The sequence below is a fragment of the Neoarius graeffei genome, chromosome 6 (genome assembly GCF_027579695.1).
Source record: "Neoarius graeffei isolate fNeoGra1 chromosome 6, fNeoGra1.pri, whole genome shotgun sequence".
NCBI lineage: Eukaryota > Metazoa > Chordata > Actinopteri > Siluriformes > Ariidae > Neoarius > Neoarius graeffei.
Window position 1 is genome coordinate 88,550,616 of NC_083574.1, and position 21,285 is coordinate 88,571,900.

The following is a 21,285-nucleotide window of genomic DNA, read 5'->3' on the forward strand; positions in this document are numbered from 1 at the left end:
TTGTAGTTTGTTGTAAATATCTACCACATATTACAATATCAGTAGACATTTTTATATTTTGGTTCGAGGAATGACCTGCGACCTTTGACCTGGACTTTCATGTGGTTTCAATATCGATTGCCTGTTGATTTTGACTGGTAAACTACAAAACTAGAAATTAATACAAACAACAACGAATGATTAACAAAATGTGATCTACAAAAATACTTAGAAAGTGGAACAAAAAGATTTTCTGATGCAGGTTAAACATTATCAGTTCATTTGCTTACAAATGTTAAAATTACTTCCTCATTTACGTAAACACAGACATCCATATATTTATATAAAAGATATTTTGTACTACATATAAGTCTATGTAAAACAGATTTTAAATAAAAACTATGCTTTTATAACTTAATACCACATACTGATTATTTAGTTTAATTAATAATCATCTGGATGTTGATAATTGTGGACGAAGGTGTCGATAATTGTGGAACGGTGTCATGTGATCTGATACGCTAAGTAATCAGGAATCATTCATCCATCTCATTATCTCTAGCCGCTTTATCCTGTTCTACAGGGTCGCAGGCGAGCTGGAGCCTATCCCAGCTGACTACGGGCGAAAGGCGGGGTACACCCTGGACAAGTTGCCAGGTCATCACAGGGCTGACACATAGACACAGACAACCATTCACACTCACATTCACACCTACGGTCAATTTAGAGTCACCAGTTAACCTAACCTGCATGTCTTTGGACTGTGGGGGAAACTGGAGCACCCGGAGGAAACCCACACAGAAAGGCCCTCGCCGGCCACTGGGCTCGAACCCAGGACCTTCTTGCTGTGAGGCGACAGTGTTAACCACTACACCACCGTGCTGCAATCAGGAATCAACTCTTTTTTTTTTTTTCCAGTGGAAGTTTGAGTAATTATTCATGCACAGTTTACATATTGAAAGTTTTCTCTGCTTTTGCAACGTCCAAAAGATCATTAAGGTGTCGATAATTGTAGCCGCCGCTCTATATAAGAAATATGGGATCGTTTAATTGCCCGGTCATGCAGAAACTCATCATGATCATCGATTGCATGAGCCGACAAGCAAAGGCTTCTATGATTATTTCATTTGAAAAAGAGCTGTATATAATTTTTGATGACGCTGCTTTTATTTTGCTTTTTCTTTCCATTCAGGAAACCAGCTGATCTGTACAATTTTATGGATCCAGACTGGGCTCTGACACAAATACGGGCCACAACCAGAGATTAAATTGGGCCAGAGCCCTCCGGAGCTCAGCTCCGCCTCTTCGCCTCGGCAGTACAGCCAGCAGGAGCTGAGCTCCCTCTGCTTCAGTGTTTATAATAATATAATACTTTTATTCATTTTCATCTATTCTAAAAACGCCATCAATATGAGAGTTTGTCAATAATGATTTAGACAACAAAAAAAATAAGCTAAAGTGAATTACACCCATCAATTAAAAAAAAAAATATTTAATTGGAATTATCATTGAATGCACACGCGCTGCGAGAATGCGTGACATCATACGTTTAATGTTAACGTTAATGGACTTCGAGAAACTGGCGCCACTGTTTTCTATCAGTCCGTCATACTTTATATTTTATGAGGATTTATGTCGTACGAAGTTGTAACTATCTGCTAAACACAATGCCTTAGCAAAGCAGACAGAGGCAAGTCATGGTTCTTTTGTTTATTTTGTCTTTAGTTGAGAAACTTTCTCAGGCAAAATATCCTCGTGCAGCAGATGACATCAGTACCGTTAGCTAACACTGACAGGCAGGATGCTAGTCGAAAAATTCACGCCTCCGTTTGCTGAAGTTCAGATCTTTTTGTCTGTAGTTCTGTCATATTTTATCTTCATTTACTAAGTTGTAGCTGTTTTCTGTGTTTTTAGCTTTTAGGTAAATAGAAAATTGAGTTAGGTAATTTAATGGATGCCGCTAACCTATCTTTGCGCATGGAACGTTAGCAAACCGCCCTCGTGATAGTGAGAACTGGCAGCCTGGACTTTTCCATTGGTTCGCGCGCTCCACTCCCAATCCAATGTTGCTTTGGTCGGCCAAAGTTATGAGGTTGCTGTGGGGCACTAAGACTAGACTAAATAACAAAATTAAGCGATTCAGACATCCCTAGTCTCCTGGACGCTCTGGGAGTCTCCTGTATTTAGAGAGTGGCCCTTGCACGCCTGCGAGTGATATAACATTTCCCATAAGTCGTTTTTTTTTCATTCGCGCTAAAGAAGCTATCATTTTAAAGACGAAATGATTTGATGATGAGAGAGATGGAGGTCGTCTGTTAAGGTATATGTCTGCAAAAATACTACACGGGACTGATCACCTAACCCAGGGTGTACCCCGCCTTTCGCCCGTAGTCAGCTGGGATAGGCTCCAGCTTGCCTGCGACCCTGTAGAACAGGATAAAGCGACTAGAGATAATGAGATGAGAATGGGACTGATCACACTCTTTCTCTCCCTCGTTCCCCCCGTCTCACCGGCTCCCACTCGCACATTTCACTTGCGAGTGGGAGGAGCCGCCAGAACCAGTGGCAGAGGCAGCGCGAGCGAGTGACGGTGAGACGGGGGGGGAGAGTGTGAGCATCAGTCCAGACATGTGGAATCCAGCCAAACATGTTAAGAAGTGGGTTATGACCTGTCGGCAGACCATATAGCATGTAGGCAGAGACAGGAAAGGCAGGAGAAACCTGATCTAAGTCCTATTTGGAAAGTTGTAAATTAAATTGTAATGACTGGCTATTAGGGTTGCCACCTGTGTCTGACAAAAATCCTGGACATTTCAACCATCCAATCGACATTTTTGCTTGTAAGCAACGGCGCCCTTCGCACATCTAACCCAAGACAAAAATCGCCCTTCTACGCTGAAATTGTATTGCTCTAATTAGTAAAAATGACGCTTTTGCTAGTTATTCATCTCATCTCATCTCATTATCTCTAGCCGCTTTATCCTTCTACAGGGTCGCAGGCAAGCTGGAGCCTATCCCAGCTGACTACGGGCGAAAGGCGGGGTACACCCTGGACAAGTCGCCAGGTCATCACAGGGCTGACACATAGACACAGACAACCATTCACACTCACATTCACACCTACGGTCAATTTAGAGTCACCAGTTAACCTAACCTGCATGTCTTTGGACTGTGGGGGAAACCGGAGCACCCGGAGGAAACCCACGCGGACACGGGGAGAACATGCAAACTCCACACAGAAAGGCCCTCGCCGGCCCCGGGGCTCGAACCCAGGACCTTCTTGCTGTGAGGCGACAGCGCTAACCACTACACCACCGTGCCGCCCCCTTTTGCTAGTTATTTGTTTAGTTAATTGCTTTACATAATATAGCAGGTCTTCATTATTTTGGTTTATTTATTTTAGATGTTTTTTCGACTTGGCGTGGTCATCTAAAGCCGTTTTACCTTCATGTTTCACGAGAATTTTCGCTGGGTACAGGGAGCAGCTAGCATAAAATGGATCGCCTGGACATGGTCTTAGCCACATAGCATATTTCTCCTGTTTTAACCACTCATTGTTAAAGCATGTCGACCTTTTACATTTTTTCTTTACTGGCCTGTCACTGTCATCGCCTCCTGTAGCACCCTCGTCTTCGGTCTCTCCACCCATTTTCACGTTAAAACTTCTCTGATTTTAGTCACTGGATCCTTTCGTTGTCCTTGTCCCAACACACTCTCCACCTCACCATTCCGAATGAGCCGCCAGCCCCACCACACATGAGTATGCTACGTCATTTTTCTAGAGCCAATAAGGCTGTGCATAAGTTTATGGACGTAGGCACGCTTCAATTTAGTATTGATTAAACTGAAATACACATTTTGCCCATCATGTACAAAAAACCGGGACATTCAGTGTCCCGGATTTTTTTTTTTTCCGGGACAGACCATGAAAATCCGGGACAATCAGGAAAAACCGGGACAGGTGGCAACACTACTGGCTATTGCTGATATGTGGTTTGATGTTGTGACATGTACGTAAGTTTAGCAAACAGTTGATTTGATTGATGTAGATTTATCGTGTGAGATGTAAAGAACTATTGTTAATATGTGAATTGGTGGTGTATATTGTGAATAAGTTTTTTACAAATTACAGTGTAGCTTGATGGTGAAACGTAGGTTTAATAAGTTACCAATATGTGCATTGATGTGAGATATAAATAAGTAGGCCATAAGTTGATAAAATATGTATTAAACCGATGGTGCGATAAATAAAAATGTTTTGAGAGATATTGCCCACTGTGAGTGAAGAAGGGCTCCCCCTCCTTACAAAAGCCAATTTAACCACTGGCCACAACAAACTCAAAGATGGTACTAAAGCAGTAGCTCGAAATGCGAGGCTTATAGAGCGCAGAAAGAAACGCAAAATTATTGAAGAATCTTCCCAAACAATCACAGTGTCAATTGAACAAGATTCATGTCAATCCACTACCTCAAATACTTGAGCCTCCTCACTCCTCCTCTTTTAGGACTCAGTATGTTATAGAGATCTTGCAGTCACGTGACCGGAAAGTACACAGCCGCCATCTTGTCGGTAAAAAACACCGCTGAATACTGCTGCACTCGTATACAAAATGGATACATTTCAACCGACGAACTACACGTCTCATTTTTCTAATGAACAGATAACTACCCAGATAGCAAAAGGGCGTTGATTCGACGGGGAATCATCGGCATGTTCTTCGACCATACGCCGTCGAATCATCGTGGATCACCGGCGTTGATTCAACACCGCTTTGCTCATACGAGTTTGCGTTGAAACGACGTTGAAAAGTGGATGGTGGCCGACAGAGAATAAACCCCTTTTCACCCTTTATTCAACTACGGATTTCGGTCGATTTATAGTTTAATTTTCGGCGATGATTCATCCAACTTTACTTCCTGTTTTATGTACAACAGGAAGGCTACAAATTAAGCAAAACAGGCTAAATTAAACTAGCTAACAATAAAGCATCGGGGCTCTTGCCTAGGATGAACACACACATGCATACTTCAACCATGAAAGTGAAACTTAATTTATATCAATGTGCGTAGGCTACGTCCTGTTTTATGTACAACAGGATATAAAAATGCATGCAACAATGCACCTCTCCTAATGTTTGTCAAGCTATCTAATGAGGCATCACTTTTAACATTTATAAGGAACAGAACACACTTGAACAAGTTCTTAGAAACATTTTATGATTTATTTATAATTTATAATTGTGGCCTATTCCTCCTGCGGCGCAGACACCTGTACATGGAAACAGAAAAACATAACCAAAATTAATTTGATGCAGCATTGATAAAGAAAGTCAGCAGTAGGCTATGGGTTTCTGGTAGCCTGGATAATCTTTAAAGTTCATGGCCGCGAGGCGCGACCCATGGCTACACAAAAGAACAGGTCAGCTCAAAACGACATGCGACCTAGGCCTACATGCTCGATTTAAACGCTAAGTTTTCACTCCAACGCTAAGTTTTCACTCCAACAAGACAAGTACTTCGACTCGTTTTTCGATTGAATAATGCATCTGCATTGTTGTTGTTTCAAATGGATACTAGTTGAGGGAAATTTCTCCAACGTGTGATATGACTGAAGTTCATCATACCTTCTTAAACTGCTTGAAATTGTATTCGAAATTCCCTTTATTAATAGTGACTGAATAATGGTACGTACCAGATGTCCAGGGATGAATGAAAATGTAGCGTGGTCCAGTGTTTTTCTCAATGTTGTTTCAATGGTCCAAGTGTAACAGCAGGCCGATCCACAAGAGAGTCGCGATCCAACCGAGTGGTGTGGGAGTTTCACGTGCACCCAGGTATATAACGAAAATGACGTCATCCAGTAAACAGCAGTGGTAATCGCACTGCATTATGGGACAGCGTGGGATGTTGAAAACTGGCCGGCAAAAGTGACGATGGTTCAACATCGTATATTCGACCTTCTCTGACGGTCGACAGATCAACCTTTACCCACGGTGATTCGACAGTGATAAATCGACCTTCTCCGACGGCGGAGAAATCGACGTTTCACGGCGCCTTTTCAGCGTTGATTTTCTGACTTACGACGGAAACCGACCATTCTGACCAAGAATCGGCACCGTTTCAACGTCCCTCTGCTGTCTGGGTAGATATATGTCTAAAATAAACGACCTACAGATTAGTGACCCTTATCGCTTACCGGACGTAGTTTTCACGACCGTGTCGGTGGATATTGAACTGCCAGAGGTGGAATACCCAGACGTGTATAATTACCTCATTAACTTTCCCTCGCTGTTCAGTGGTGAAGCACTGCGTGCTTATAAATCTCTGGACAGTTATCTTTACAGAAATTCAGGATTTGTCAGCAACTCAGATGTGGCATCTTGTAAACAAGAAAATAACAATCCTCATTGGACGGGTAAGTCACTTAAGTATTACTAGTACTGATACTAGATATACCAGTAGTATCTAGTATAGCACTGACCAGCCGATTATAGAATAGAATAAGGTAATTCCAAATCGTCCGTCTTGTTTACCATGGATCTGGCATTGGAGAGATAGAGGCTTGGCAGTGGAGGTTTGAGTGGCTGTTTTCTGAGCTTAGTCAACAGGCCGGCTCTGCCTGCAGCCTCGCTTTTGCTTCCTCTCCCGACGCTGCCTCCTTCGCCTGCCAGACCCGATAACAATCCACGGAGACCCCGCTGGTCTCGCTATCTCATCCGGAATGTTGTGCATGCGATGGAAATCGCTACAAACCGTCATTTTCTGCTGGAAACCAATGTCCAGTAAGTCTATACGGTTGTAGTGGATATTGAAGTCCGGTACAGATGAACAACATGCAAAAATACACACAAAAAACATAAAAAGCGTGCACAGGTAGGGAGAGCTTGTAGCCGCAGCCATTGTAGTAGAATTGTATATAGTAGGGTTTTCCAGAAGAAAAGGTAGAAGTAGAAGCAGAAGTAGAAGTAGAAGGCGGAAATATGGCGTTTGACCGACAAGATGGCGTCTGTTACAATCTGGATCGGCTGTGACGTCACATGCAAGATCTCTATATCGTGTGTTAGAGCCCTATCTTTTGAAGCAGTCAAAATTATTATTATTTTTTTAAAATAGATTTAAGAAATTACTCCGAGCTTCTCAATGCAACTCTCTTGGAAGGGCCATCCAGTGAGTTAAAATAAGTCGAGTAAGTTATGTTATGGCTTGGAACGCTGTTTATAGATGCGATATTGTTTGATTGTATATCCTCCAACATGGCGGCGGTCAATGACAAAAGCAGTTTTGGTCACGTGGTTGCAAATGAAGAATTGTTAATGGAATTGCCATGAACCTGGTCACTTCCTGTTATCATTTACATCGCTGTAGCTGTAAACAATCTTTCCTTCACGTCTCATCGATCATTAATTTCCCACTGTGTTTGAATCCAGGACCTACCGCACGAACCCGTGTATCATTTGTTACTAGAGAAATGATCGTGTCTGAGCTGCTGTTTTGAGAAAACGAATCAAGAATTCAACATTCAAGTCCCAAATTGTGTGCTTCATTAGCAGTGTTTTTTTTTATACCAGTCTGGGAGCAATGACTTATCTACATTCTTACACACACACACACACACACACACACACACACACACACACACTATGTCCTCATTTGCCTCATTAAGGAGCAGATGTTTTGCCCTTTGATTTACTGTTCCAATTGAGCTGCTGTGAGTCTCTCTCTCTCTCTCTCTCTCTCTCTCTCTCACACACACACACACACACACACACACCGTTACAATGATGACATTTAACCTTTCCGCACACCGTAACACCTTCTGAAATATTCCCTAAATAGAGTCTGCGTCGCAGCCGGAGCAACTTTTCTCCACCTTCACCAAAAGGTTAAAGCTCTGAGAAGTGATGCATTATGGGTATTCCCATGTAATAAAACTTCAGGGCCTGTGAAAACGTGCATTCCCTCTCATATCTGAGGGATTATGAAAACCAAATGTTATCAAAGGAGCTGTTGCGTTCCAGACTTCACATGTGGACTTCAGATGCGTGAACACACACACACACACACACACACACTGCAGTGTAGCTATTCCAGCAGCACTGCCACATAGGAGCAGGGAGGAGATTTGTACAGAGCTCTTCTCATGCCTCTCTGCTCACGGGTGTAATTGGTACTTATCGCTCACCAGAGCGACGGGAATTCTGTCAGAAACGTCCGAAAACTTCTCACCTACGCGCTAATGTGTGAGGAAAAACACCAGTAGGAGAGAAAAGGAGTGGGATTACACAACACGGAGTGGAGCGAAAGGAAAGGAAATTAGGGCGGCACGGTGGTGTAGCGGTTAGCACTGTCGCCTCACAGCAAGAAGGTTCCGGGTTCGAGCCCCGTGGCCGACGAGGGCCTTTCTGTGCGGAGTTTGCATGTTCTCCCCGTGTCCGCGTGGGTTTCCTCCGGGTGCTCCGGTTTCCCCCACAGTCCAAAGACATGCAGGTTAGGTTAACTGGTGACTCTAAATTGACTGTCAGCCCTGCGATGACCTGGCGACTCGTCCAGGGTGTACCCCGCCTTTCGCCCGTAGTCAGCTGGGATAGGACCCTGCACAGGATAAGCGGATAGAAATGGAAATCAGAAAGGAAAGGAAGTAGGGAAGGAAATAAAATTAGAAAGGAAAGGAAATGACTTGTATATAAAAGGGATGTAAAAGTAAAAAAAGAGAAGAGCAAGAAATGAAAGGATGACGCCCTGGAAAGGCAGAGAATATAAGACGAAAATAAAAATAAATAAAGGAAAGCAGGAGAACAGCTCGGTCAGGAAGGAAAAGACACGGAAAAGAAGAAAGATGAGGAAATTAAAAGAAAAGGAAATGATGAAGAGCAAGAAGGGAAATAACGAGGGGGGAAAGGAGGGGACAGGAGGAAGAAAAAATAGGAAAGGAAATCAGGAAGAGGTCATGAAAAGGCTGAAGGAGATGATTGGACTGTAGGAGGAGAGGAAGTGAGAAGAAGAGGAATAGAATCCACAGAGAGAGACATTATTTAATAGGAGTGAAGGACACGGGGAGAGAGAGAGAGAGAGACGGGGGATGGAGACAAAAATAGAGCATTGCAGTGTGACTAAGATGCTAATTACATGGAACAGCATTCTGACACACAGGAGTGAAGAGGGGAGAGAGAGAGAGAGAGAGAGAGAGAAAGAGAGAGAAAGAGAGAATTCTTATACTCTTCAGTGATTAACTAATAAAACGCTCCATTCACAGAAACTGCCTCAAGGATGATGCTGATCTAACACTGCCTTCATTTCCTCTACAGGGTTTCTAAATCAGTGTGTGTGTGTGTGTGTGTGTGTGTGTGTGTGTGTGTGTGTTCTCTACAAAAAAATGACAGAATATGAAGCGTTTGACCTTTTGACCTTGTGAATGATGAGTGTGTGCTCGCAAGATATTCTATACATTTTCAACCACACACAGTACTCTGTGTGTGTGTGTGTGTGTGTTGCGCGCATGTGAGTCGCTTTGGAATGCGGGGCGTGTTCCCTGACCAGCATCTGTGTGCGTGTGTGTGTTGTTATTGCACTCAGAGATTACAGTGATATCACCGCTACACTACTGGCGAAGAAATAAAAAGGCAACTTCTGTGAAACCTACACAAGCTAACATCCTGTAATTAACTCTCCTTATCTTCTGATTGGTCCTCATTCCTATCACTGTGTAAAGTCAGAGTTCTAAAGTGGAAGGAAGGCTGTAAACGCAATTAACGTGGGGAGGGGATATGAACATGCCATCCTTCCTCTCCGCTGTGGTCTGATGAGGATGTGTCGTGCTTTCGTGCTAATCTCACTGTCTCACTGTGAAAGAACGACTTTCCTCAGGCACTAACAAAGCCCCATTGTTATAAATCCGTAAAGCAACACTGTGCAATTGTGTGTGTGTGTGTGTGTGTGTGTGTGTGTGTGTGTGTGTGTGTGTGTGTGTGTGTGTGTGTGCATATCACTGAGTTTCTGCTGACTAAACAGGTCCTTTAGGAATGAGCTGCTGCTGATTATCTTCTCTCTCCTGTACCTGTCAGCTTTACAGAAACCTCTGTGTGTGTGCAGCTACGACAATATGCATCAAACTACAGTGACACTCTAGTTTTACACATGGGTTCAATAAGTTGCCAAAGTTGACCTTTTGACTGCCATGACCATGCATCAGCCAATCAGAGAGCGTTAAGGTGGAGTTTTCGGTGTAGTAATGAGTATGAGTTCGTAAACCATCACGAAATGATTCATATTACCCCAAGCTCTGACTCCTATAACATCACGTCTCATTCCAGTAAAAGGCTGATGGTTACACCCTGTCACTCGTATACCTTAAGCTCGGATTCTGACTTGGATCTACTGCTTCAACCCTAACATTAATAAAACCTTAACTCGAACTCTTACTGCTCCTCTTCTTCTTCTTCACCCCTTACTCTGACTCCATCCTCCTCAACTCGGACTCCATCGTCCTCAAATCTGCCTCCATCATCCTCAACTCTGACTCTGTCACCCTCAAATCTCACTCCTTCACCTTCAAATATGACTCCATCCTCCTCAACTCTGGCTCCATCACCCTCAAATCTCACTCTGTCACCTTCAAATAGGACTCCATCCTCTTCAACTCTGACTCCATCCTCCTCAACTCGGACTCCATCCTCCTCAACTCGGACTCCATCCTCTTCAACTCGGACTCCATCCTCCTCAAGTCGGACTCCATCGTCCTCAATTCTGCCTCCATCATCCTCAACTCTGACTCAATCATCCTCAACTCTGACTCAATCATCCTCAACTCTGACTCCATCACCCTCAAATCTCACTCTGTCACCTTCAAATAGGACTCCATCCTCTTCAACTCTGACTCCATCCTCCTCAACTCGGACTCCATCCTCTTCAACTCGGACTCCATCCTCTTCAACTTGGACTCCATCCTCCTCAAGTCAGACTCCATCGTCCTCAAATCTGCCTCCATCATCCTCAACTCTGACTCAATCATCCTCAACTCTGACTCAATCATCCTCAACTCTGACTCCATCACCCTCAAATCTCACTCTGTCACCTTCAAATAGGACTCCATCCTCTTCAACTCGGACTCCATCCTCCTCAACTCGGACTCCATCCTCTTCAACTCGGACTCCATCCTCCTCAAGTCAGACTCCATTGTCCTCAAATCTGCCTCCATCATCCTCAACTCTGACTCCATCACCCTCAAATCTCACTCTGTCACCTTCAAATAGGACTCCATCCTCTTCAACTCTGACTCCATCCTCCTCAACTCGGACTCCATCCTCCTCAACTTGGACTCCATCCTCCTCAACTCGGACTCCATCATCCTCAACTCGGACTCCATCATCCTCAACTCGGACTCCATCATCCTCAAATCTGACTCCATCATCCTCAACTCTGACTCCATCACCCTCAAATCTCACTCCGTCACCTTCAAATATGACTCCATCCTCCTCAAATCTGAATGTGATGCCAATATTGGGATTTCAGTTATTTCTTTGAGTTGTTCTTATTCTGTGGCAGAATGATTGTACTACATACATCTTTAATAGAACAAAAAAACAACAACAACAAGATGATGCAAAGGGTTTAATGTATTTTGAAAAGTATTTATCCCCCTTGGTGTTTGTCCTGTTTTGTGACATTACAAGCTGGAATTAAAATGGATTCTTGGAGGGTTAGCACCATTTGATTTCCACAACATGCCTACCACTTTAAAGGTGAAAATTGTTGTTTTATTGTGACACAAACAATAATTAAGATGAAAAAAAAAACCAGAAATCTGGAGTGTGCATAAGTATTCACCCCCTTTCATATGAAACCCCTAAATAAGAGCTGCTCCAACCAATTCACTTCATAAGTGACATAATTAGTTGACTAAGATCCACCTGTGTGCAATCAAAGTGTCACATGATCTGTCACATGATGTCTGTATAAATCAACCTGTTCTGGAAGGACCCTGACTCTGCGACACTAATAAGCAAGCAACATGAGAACCAAGGAGCCTCCAAACGGGTCAGAGATAAAGTTGCAGAGAATTATAGATCAGGGTTGGGTTATAAAAAATATCCCAAACTTTGAATATCCCACAGAGCACCATTAAATCCATTATAGCAAAATGGAAAGAAGATGTCACCACTTCAAACCTGACAAGAGAAGGCCCCGCCCACCAAAACACAGACCGGACAAGGACGGCATTAATCAGAGATGCAACAAAGACACCAAAGATGACACTGAAGGAGCTGCAAAAATCTACAGCAGAGATGGGAGTATCTGCCCATAGGACCACTTTAAACCGTACACTCCACAGAGTGGGTGGGGCTTTATGGAAGAGTGGCCAGAAAAAAAAAGTCATTGCTTAAGAAAATACATTTGGAGTTTGCCCAACAGCATGTGGCAGACTCCCCAAACACATGGAAGAAGATTCTTTAGTCAGATGAGACCATCATGGGAAATGCCATGTGTGGCGCAAACCCAACACTTCCAATCATCCTGAGAACACCATCCCTACAATGAAGCATGGTGGTGGCAGCATCATGCTGTGGGGATATTTTTCATCTGCAGGGACACAAAAGCTGGTCAGGACTGAAGGAAAGATGGATGGCACTAAATCCAGGGTGATTCTGGAGGAAAACCTGTTTGAGTCAGCCAGAGGTTTGAGACTGGGATGAAGGTTCACGTTCCAGCAGGACAATGACCCTAAACATACTTCTAAAGCTACACTGGAGTGGTTTAAAGGGAAACATTTAAATATCATGTAATGGCCCAATCAAAGCCCAGACCTCAGTCCAATTGAGAATCTGTGGCATAACTTGAAGATTGCTGTACACCAATGCAATCCACAAACTTGAAGGAGTTGGAGCAGTTTTGCTTTGAGGAATTGGTAAAAATCCCAGTGGCTAGATGTGCTAAGCTAATAGAAACATACCCCAAGAGACTTGCAGCTGTAATTGCAGAAAAAGGTGGCTCTACAAAGTATTGACTTTGGGGGGGTGAATACCTATGCACACTCCAGATTTCTGTTTTTTCATCTTAATTATTGTTTGTGTCACAATAAAACAATTTTAAGTCGTAGGCATGTTGTGTAACTCAAATGGTGCTAACACTCCAAAAATCCATTTCAATTCCAACTTGTAATGTAACAAAACAGGACAAACACCAAGGGGGATGAATACTTTTGCAAGACACGGTACATACAGGGTCAAAACTTTACATACACCCACTTAGATTATTAATTCAGTGGTGCTGAAAGTTCCAAGACATCTTTTAACTTGCCAAGGCCAAGGTCTCTTAATATCTTATAGTGATCATGATTGACTACAGCTGGCAGCTTCTTTGTGCACAACATAAAAGGGTTTGTTTGACATCACTTGTTAGATTGACCAACACACAGTACAATGGGAACATCCCAGGAGCTCAGTGCAGATCTGAGAAAGAGGATAATAAATTAACACACTCAGGAATGTCTTGGAGCCATTTCTAAACAACTCCAGATTCCAGGATAATCAGTTCAAGCAAATATATGTAAGTACAAGTTATTGGGTGGTGTAGCAACTCTGCCAGGCCATTTTGCTTGAAGACAACCCAAACTTTGAAGTAAAGAAGAGTCCTACACACTCAGCCCTAATACCTACAACCTAAATCAGACTCTTATCACCTCATTTTGACTTCTACTTTGACTCCAACCAGGCTTGTAGTGCTCGAGTCCAGCACTTGGACTCGAGTCCGACTTGTGCCCTAATTTTAAGGACTTGTGACTCGACTTAGACTTGAGCACTGATGACTTGGACTTGGACTCGGACTCGTGCAGTAACTGTATTCAGACTTGTAAATTGGAGACGAGGACTCCGATTTTTTCTTTATTTTTTGTAACATGCCATAATAATTTGGCATAAGATATTTATATCTCCATTAATTTTGTACTGATTTCGTGCAAGAGTGTCACACCTACGCGCCTTGGCGTGTTCATCAGATAGACGCCGTAAACGACTCGCACCTGCGCAGGATTAAGGTGCAATCAGTGCGCCGATATAAAAACTGTGAAAACACACTTACTTTGCGACGTATTGAGTTGCATTGCTGACACATTACCGAGCCTTATTTCCTTGTTTGGTTTCCTGATTTCCTGTTTCTCGTTTTTGATTCTGCCGAGTCTACGATAGCCTGTTTGTGCCTCACTCGACCTATCGCCTGTTTCACAGTTTTATGATTTTGCCTGCCATTCTTGATTGTTTACCGTCTTCACTTGTATTAATAAACACACCTTCTGCACTTACATCCGTCTCCCAACCATCTCTGACAGAATACTTCACGCTCCCTGATAAAGAGAAGCACATTCACCTGTTCATACATCATGTTCAGGAACAAACTAATGTTAATGGTGCAAAAATGGCCACCGTCAAATGGTGCGGTTGGAGTCTTGTTCTCGGACTCGACTCGGATCGATAGTGGATTCGACTCGGACTTGACTTGAAATTTTTTTAATGACTTGGACTTGGAGTTGAACACTGTGGATTCGAGACTGGATTCGGACTCGAGGTTTAGTAACTCAACTACAACACTGACTCCAACTCTTTTTCATGGGCACGTTACATTTCACATGCTCATCCAAAGCAACGTACAACTGTGACATCATACAATTGAGGGTTAAAGTGCATATCACGGGTAAATTCAGGAGCAAGATCAATGTAATTCTCTTATTTTATATTAAATTTGGTCAAATATCTGTAATGTTCTGCATTCTCTGCAATTTTTTTACCTTGCGCAATACCAGAAAAATTCAGTTGAAATCAAGCCATTTGAAGCGAATTGGTCCACCTCTGAAAAAAACTTGCTATTTGAATTTCCTGGGAAACATTGATTTTTGTGACGTCATTTGCGGGACGCCTCCTTCTGAATCCTACGTCAGCTCTAGTTTGTTTATGAGAAAACGACCTGGTGGTTTTCTGCAAATTTCTTCAACGTTATCGCGTAATTATTAAAATGGTTAACAGCTGTATCGTAGGAGGGTGTAGCAACACCAATCTTGATGGGATTAGTACTCATCGTTTCCCAAAAGACCGGACAATGAGAGAAATGGGAGCGCTTGGTGTACACAGGCTGTGCACTGAAACCGTGCAAAGCTCGCGCAGCCTGCTGGCGCTTCCGCAGGTGACGTCACGAATCTGGCTCCAGACTCCCTTGGGATTTTTCCAGACGTGTTTTGTTATTTTATTTTTTTCTGCTGTAGATAGATGGCCTTGTGCAAAATTACCCTTCTGGATGAGTGTGTAAAGGGACATACTTTTATATTAAAAAACAAAAAAACACGAAATTGGTCCAGAATATGCCCTTTAAGGGGTTTGGCTCAAGGACCCAATTGTGACAGCTTGGTTGTGCTGAGATTTGAACTCATGACCTTTTAAGACCAAGGAGTCTTATATCCACAACTCCTGACTCCTCTACCCTCAACATTGACTCCTTCTTCTGAGCAGACTCTTTCACCCTTAACCCCTATTCCTCCTCCTTCAACTCTGTCTCCTACACTCTTACCCTGACTCCTCTGTGAGCGGAGGTTGTTATGAAATAATAAGCGATGGTTTTTAAGCTATTTTACCCAATTCTGCCTTCTCTGCTTCCAGCCTGATGTGCTCTTTTGTCTTTAATCTACTTAGAGAGAGCAAGAGATGGAGAGAAATATAAAGCGAAGGAGAAAGAATGAGACTCATGGTGACTAATTCCCCCTGCAGTGTGCTCAGCTCATGCAGCTGCTGGCTGTTCACTGGCTGAGTCACCAGCAACTATACAGCCACTTTGTTTTTATCGCACACACACACACAGACATAGACACAAGTGATTTGGTCAAAGTGTGGGAGTAGGTTATGTGCAATGCTGCAAACCTTGCAATATCTTTTTCCCTCTTGGGTGTGTTTAAAAAGCTAAATGCGTTATATTCTGTACTGCTCTTTTCAAGTTTGTGTTTCCATTCCCACATTATTCAACACTTCTTACTCCCTGTGCACAGAGTTGACTCTTGTATCTCTTGTATCACTAAAAAAAAAAAAAAAAGATTAGTCTCGGAACAGCTATAATGAGCGTTAATGACCTAAGTGTGGTACTAATTAACAAACAGGGATTCGGCTCTATGCTTCAGTAAATCAGATCCTCATCTTCGTTTCCTTCATCCATGACTCTCATGAGTCATGTATATATAAAAAAACAGTATAAGTATCTGTACATTAAGTCATACCTACAGTGAGGCAAAAAAGTATTTAGTCAGTCACCAATTGTGCAAGTTCTCCCACTTAAAAAGATGAGAGAGGCCTGTAATTTTCATCATAGGTACACTTCAACTATGAGAGACAGAATGAGAAAAAAAATCCAGAAAATCACATTGTCTGATTTTTAAATAATTTATTTGCAAATTATGGTGGAAAATAAGTATTTGGTCAATAACAAAAGTTCATCTCAATACGTTGTTATATACCCTTTGTTGGCAATGACAAAGGTCAAATGTTTTCTGTAAGTCTTCACAAGGTTTTCACACACTGTTGCTGGTATTTTGGCCCATTCCTCCATGCAGATCTCCTCTAGAGCAGTGATGTTTTGGGGCTGTCGCTGGGCAACACGGACTTTCAACTCCCTCCAAAGATTTTCTATGGGGTTGAGATCTGGAGACTGGCTAGGCCACTCCAGGACCTTGAAATGCTTCTTACGAAGCCACTCCTTCGTTGCCCGGGCGGTGTGTTTGGGATCATTGTCATGCTGAAAGACCCAGCCATGTTTCATCTTCAATGCCCTTGCTGATGGAAGGAGGTTTTCACTCAAAATCTCATGATACATGGCCCCATTCATTCTTTCCTTTACACGGATCAGTCGTCCTGGTCCCTTTGCAGAAAAACAGCCCCAAAGCATGATGTTTCCACCCCCATGCTTCACAGTAGGTATGGTGTTCTTTGGATGCAACTCGGCATTCTTTCTCCTCCAAACACGACAAGTTGAGTTTTTACCAAAAAGTTCTATTTTAGTTTCATCTGACCATATGACATTCTCCCAATCCTCTTCTGGATCAACCAAATGCTCTCTAGCAAACTTCAGACAGGCCTGGACATATACTGGCTTAAGCAGGGGGACACGTCTGGCACTGCAGGATTTGAGTCCCTGGTGGCGTAGTGTGTTACTGATGGTAGCCTTTGTTACTTTGGTCCCAGCTCTCTGCAGGTCATTCACTAGGTCCCCCCGTGTGGTTCTGGGATTTTTGCTCACCGTTCTTGTGATCATTTTGACCCCACCGGGTGAGATCTTGCGTGGAGCCCCAGATCGAGGGAGATTATCAGTGGTCTTGCATGTCTTCCATTTTCTAATAATTGCTCCCACAGTTGATTTCTTCACACCAAACTGCTTACCTATTGCAGATTCAGTCTTCCCAGCCTGGTGCAGGTCTACAATTTTGTTTCTGGTGTCCTTTGACAGCTCTTTAGTCTTGGCCATAGTGGAGTTTGGAGTGTGACTGTTTGAGGTTGTGGACAGGTGTCTTTTATACTGATAACGAGTTCAAACAGGTGCCATTAATACAGGTAACGAGTGGAGGACAGAGGAACCTCTTAAAGAAGAAGTTACAGGTCTGTGAGAGCCAGAAATCTTGCTTGTTTGTAGGTGACCAAATACTTATTTTACCGAGGAATTTACCAATTAATTCATTAAAAATCCTACAATGTGATTTCCTGGATTCTTTCCCCCCATTCTGTCTCTCATAGTTGAAGTGTACCTATGATGAAAATTACAGGCCTCTCTCATCTTTTTAAGTGGGAGAACTTGCACAATTGGTGGCTGACTAAATACTTTTTTGCCCCACTGTATATAAAAAAATCTAAAAGGTGATGTTATTATTTATACAAATGAAACGAACAAAGACCATGTTCACAATTCATTAACATGGATTTGCAGTGTTCATTCATTCATTCATTCATCTTTAGTAACTGCCTGGTCAGGGTTTTTTTTTTTCTTCAACTATAGATACACCATAAGACACCAAGGTCATTCATATATACTACCAAACATACTCCTGTAGATTTATACAGTTTACTTATGTTTAAGTATATTTGATGAGAAGTACTCTCATGCATTTTTGGCACAAAAATTGGAGAAAAGTGCACTAGAGTACATATTAGATGCTATAATTTGTATGTATACTTGCAGAGTAGTACATGATGTGCCAAGCATTTTGTATTCCAACTATTAATTTAGTTGTAGATGTAGTAACACGTATATGTATATATTATATAGACACAAGTGTTTTACTGGGAAATACATCACTCGGATTTTTCACACGAGCTCCATCCGGGGCATGGAGAACCAAAACCGTGACATAAATCTCTTTCCTCCTGAGTGACATACCGTATATTGATGAAATATTTTGATAAAATCGGGTCCTTTTTGTTTGTGAATGTGTCGATATAATAAAAAAGAACATCACAGATATGAAGTTTATCTTCTCGGGTTGAAAAGCTCGCATTTTTCATATGAAATGCATCACGGATATGAGTGACAGGTTTAAATAATATTGGCTGGCGTTGAGTGGTGTATCAGATATATTCCATTCAGCTATCATGATACTGAACGAGTTGAAGACAAGTAGGCGAATGGAATATATGTAATATACCACTCAATGCCAGCCAATATTATTATTATTATTATTATTATTATTATTATTATATACACATTCCTTTCAGGTGTTAAACGTGTCTTTCTCTTTCAAAATTCTCTCAAAATCTTCCTGGCAGCCATGTTTGCTTACAAATTGTCACAGTCGCTCGTTAGCACGGAAATTTTACATCTCCGACGTGTGACGTCATGTTGTCTTGACAACCATGCAATGTCGTAGACCATATTCAACACTTGTTCTCCATTGGGTAGAGTGACATAATACACGTAGGATAAGCGATACGCTAACAATATTGCATGCTATCAAACCAAATGAATGAAACCTGCTAGAAGGGAATAGAACACGTTTTTATTCCATCAAAAAAGTGTCTTGTATGCATAATGATTAAATAATATTGTCTGGCGTTGAGTGGTATATCAGATATATTCCATTCAGCTAGCATGATACTGAACAAGTCGAAGATGAGTCGCTGAATGGAATATATCTGATAGACCACGAAAAAAAGCCATTATTATTATTATTATTATTATTATTATACATACACACACTCTTCATATCAGCATTCTTGAAGGCCAACACTAGCTTACCTGCAACTCAGTGCTGTTAGCACGGCAGTCCAGTTACCTTCCAGCCGGTGTAGTGTTCACGAAGGCCAACACTAGCACAGCCAAGCCGATTATTATTATTATTATTATTATTATTATTATTAAGTCAGGGCGGCACGGTGGTGTAGTGGTTAGCGCTGTCGCTTCACAGCAAGAAGGTCTGGGTTCGAGCCCCGTGGCCGGCGAGGGCCTTTCTGTGTGGAGTTTGCATGTTCTCCCCGTGTCCGCGTGGGTTTCCTCCGGGTGCTCCGGTTTCCCCCACAGTCCAAAGACATGCAGGTTAGGTTAACTGGTGACTCTAAATTGACCGTAGGTGTGAATGTGAGTGTGAATGGTTGTCTGTGTCTATGTGTCAGCCCTGTGATGACCTGGCGACTTGTCCAGGGTGTACCCCGCCTTTCGCCCGTAGTCAGCTGGGATAGGCTCTAGCTTGCCTGCGACCCTGTAGAACAGGATAAAGTGGCTAGAGATAATGAGATGAGATGAGATGAAATTATTAAGTCAAGTCAACTTTATTGTCAAATATGCTATACATGCTCGACATACAGCACAGATGAAATATCAGTCCTCTCTGACCCACGGTGCAAACAGGCAATGCAATAAATAAAAATAGAATAATTGAAAAAAACAAACAAACAATATAAACAGTATAAACACTCTAGATAGGAACTAGACATAGACTAAACACTCAAACAATATAAACAGTATAAATAAACAGTATAAAAACTAGATAAGAACAAGACATAGACTAAACACTCAGACAATATAAACAGTGTAAACAGTAGATAAGAACTACACACAGACTAAACACTCAGACAATATAAACAGTATAAACACTCTAGATATGAACTAGACGTAGACTAAACACTCATATATATATACACACACACACACACACACACACACACACACACACACACACACACATAAATTGGTTCAAATAACCAGACAGTCAAAGGCACTTGAGGTATAGCAGGTAAACATGAAATAAGCAGAATAAACAAACTAGCAGATGTTAAGATGAGGTAGTGCGGAATAGTGCAAATGAACGAGCTAAAGTGAGATGTGCGGTCCCTGAGTTCAGTGTGTTAATGAACGATGAGATGTATATGTATGTGTGTGTGTGTGTGTTGTCATTATTATTATTATTATTTTCCTGTGTAATTTCCTTTGCTACTTTTAAAACCAACATCAACAGCTACACACAACGGCGCGACCTGGCAGCCAAAATTCTCTCAAAATCTTCAGTATTTAATGAAGAAAACCTGGTGGCCATGTTTGTTTACAAATTGTCCCAGTCGCTCGCTAGCGCAGAAGTTTTACATCTCTGACGTGTGATGTCGTGTTGTCTTGACAACCATGCAATATCATAAGCCACATTCAACGCTGGGGGTGGCACGGTGGTGTAGTGGTTAGCGCTGTCGCCTCACAGCAAGAAGGTCTGGGTTTGAGCCCCGTGGCCGGCGAGGGCCTTTCTGTGCGGAGTTTGCATGTTCTCCCTGTGTCCGCGTGGGTTTCCTCCGGGTGCTCCGGTTTCCCCCACAGTCCAAAGACATGCAGGTTAGGTTAACTAGTGACTCTAAATTGACCGTAGGTGTGAATGTGAGTGTGAATGGTTGTCTGTGTCTATGTGTCAGCCCTGTGATGACCTGGCGACTTGTCCATGGTGTACCCCGCCTTTCGCCCGTAGTCAGCTGGGATAGGCTCCAGCTTGCCTGCGACCCTGTAGAACAGGATAAAGCGGCTAGAGATAATGAGATGAGATGAGATGAGATGAGATGAGATGAGATGAGATGAGATGAGATGAGATATTCAACGCTCATTCTCCATTGGGTAGAGTGGCGTAATACACGTAGGATAAGCGATATGCTAACAATATTGCATGCTATCAAACCAAATGAATGAAACCCGCTCGAAGGGAATAGAACACGTTTTTATTCCATTGAAAAAGTGTCCAGTATGTATAATAATTCTCAATATTTCATGCCGATGACGTCACGCCCAGTGTTTTCCCACTGAATTGACGCGTGTTGTCAAAAT

The 21,285-nt window shown here is 42.4% G+C and overlaps 1 protein-coding gene across 1 annotated transcript; it reads left to right on the top strand.

Annotated features, from left to right (window-relative positions):
* Nucleotides 1–10,380: 10,380 nt before the first annotated feature.
* LOC132888340 (uncharacterized) lies at nt 10,381–11,499 on the top strand (the record flags this gene model as incomplete). The annotated part of the gene is made up of 1 exon (XM_060924396.1): nt 10,381–11,499. A coding segment is annotated over one exon (1,119 nt), but the record flags the coding sequence as incomplete, so codon positions are not given.
* Nucleotides 11,500–21,285: the final 9,786 nt, after the last annotated feature.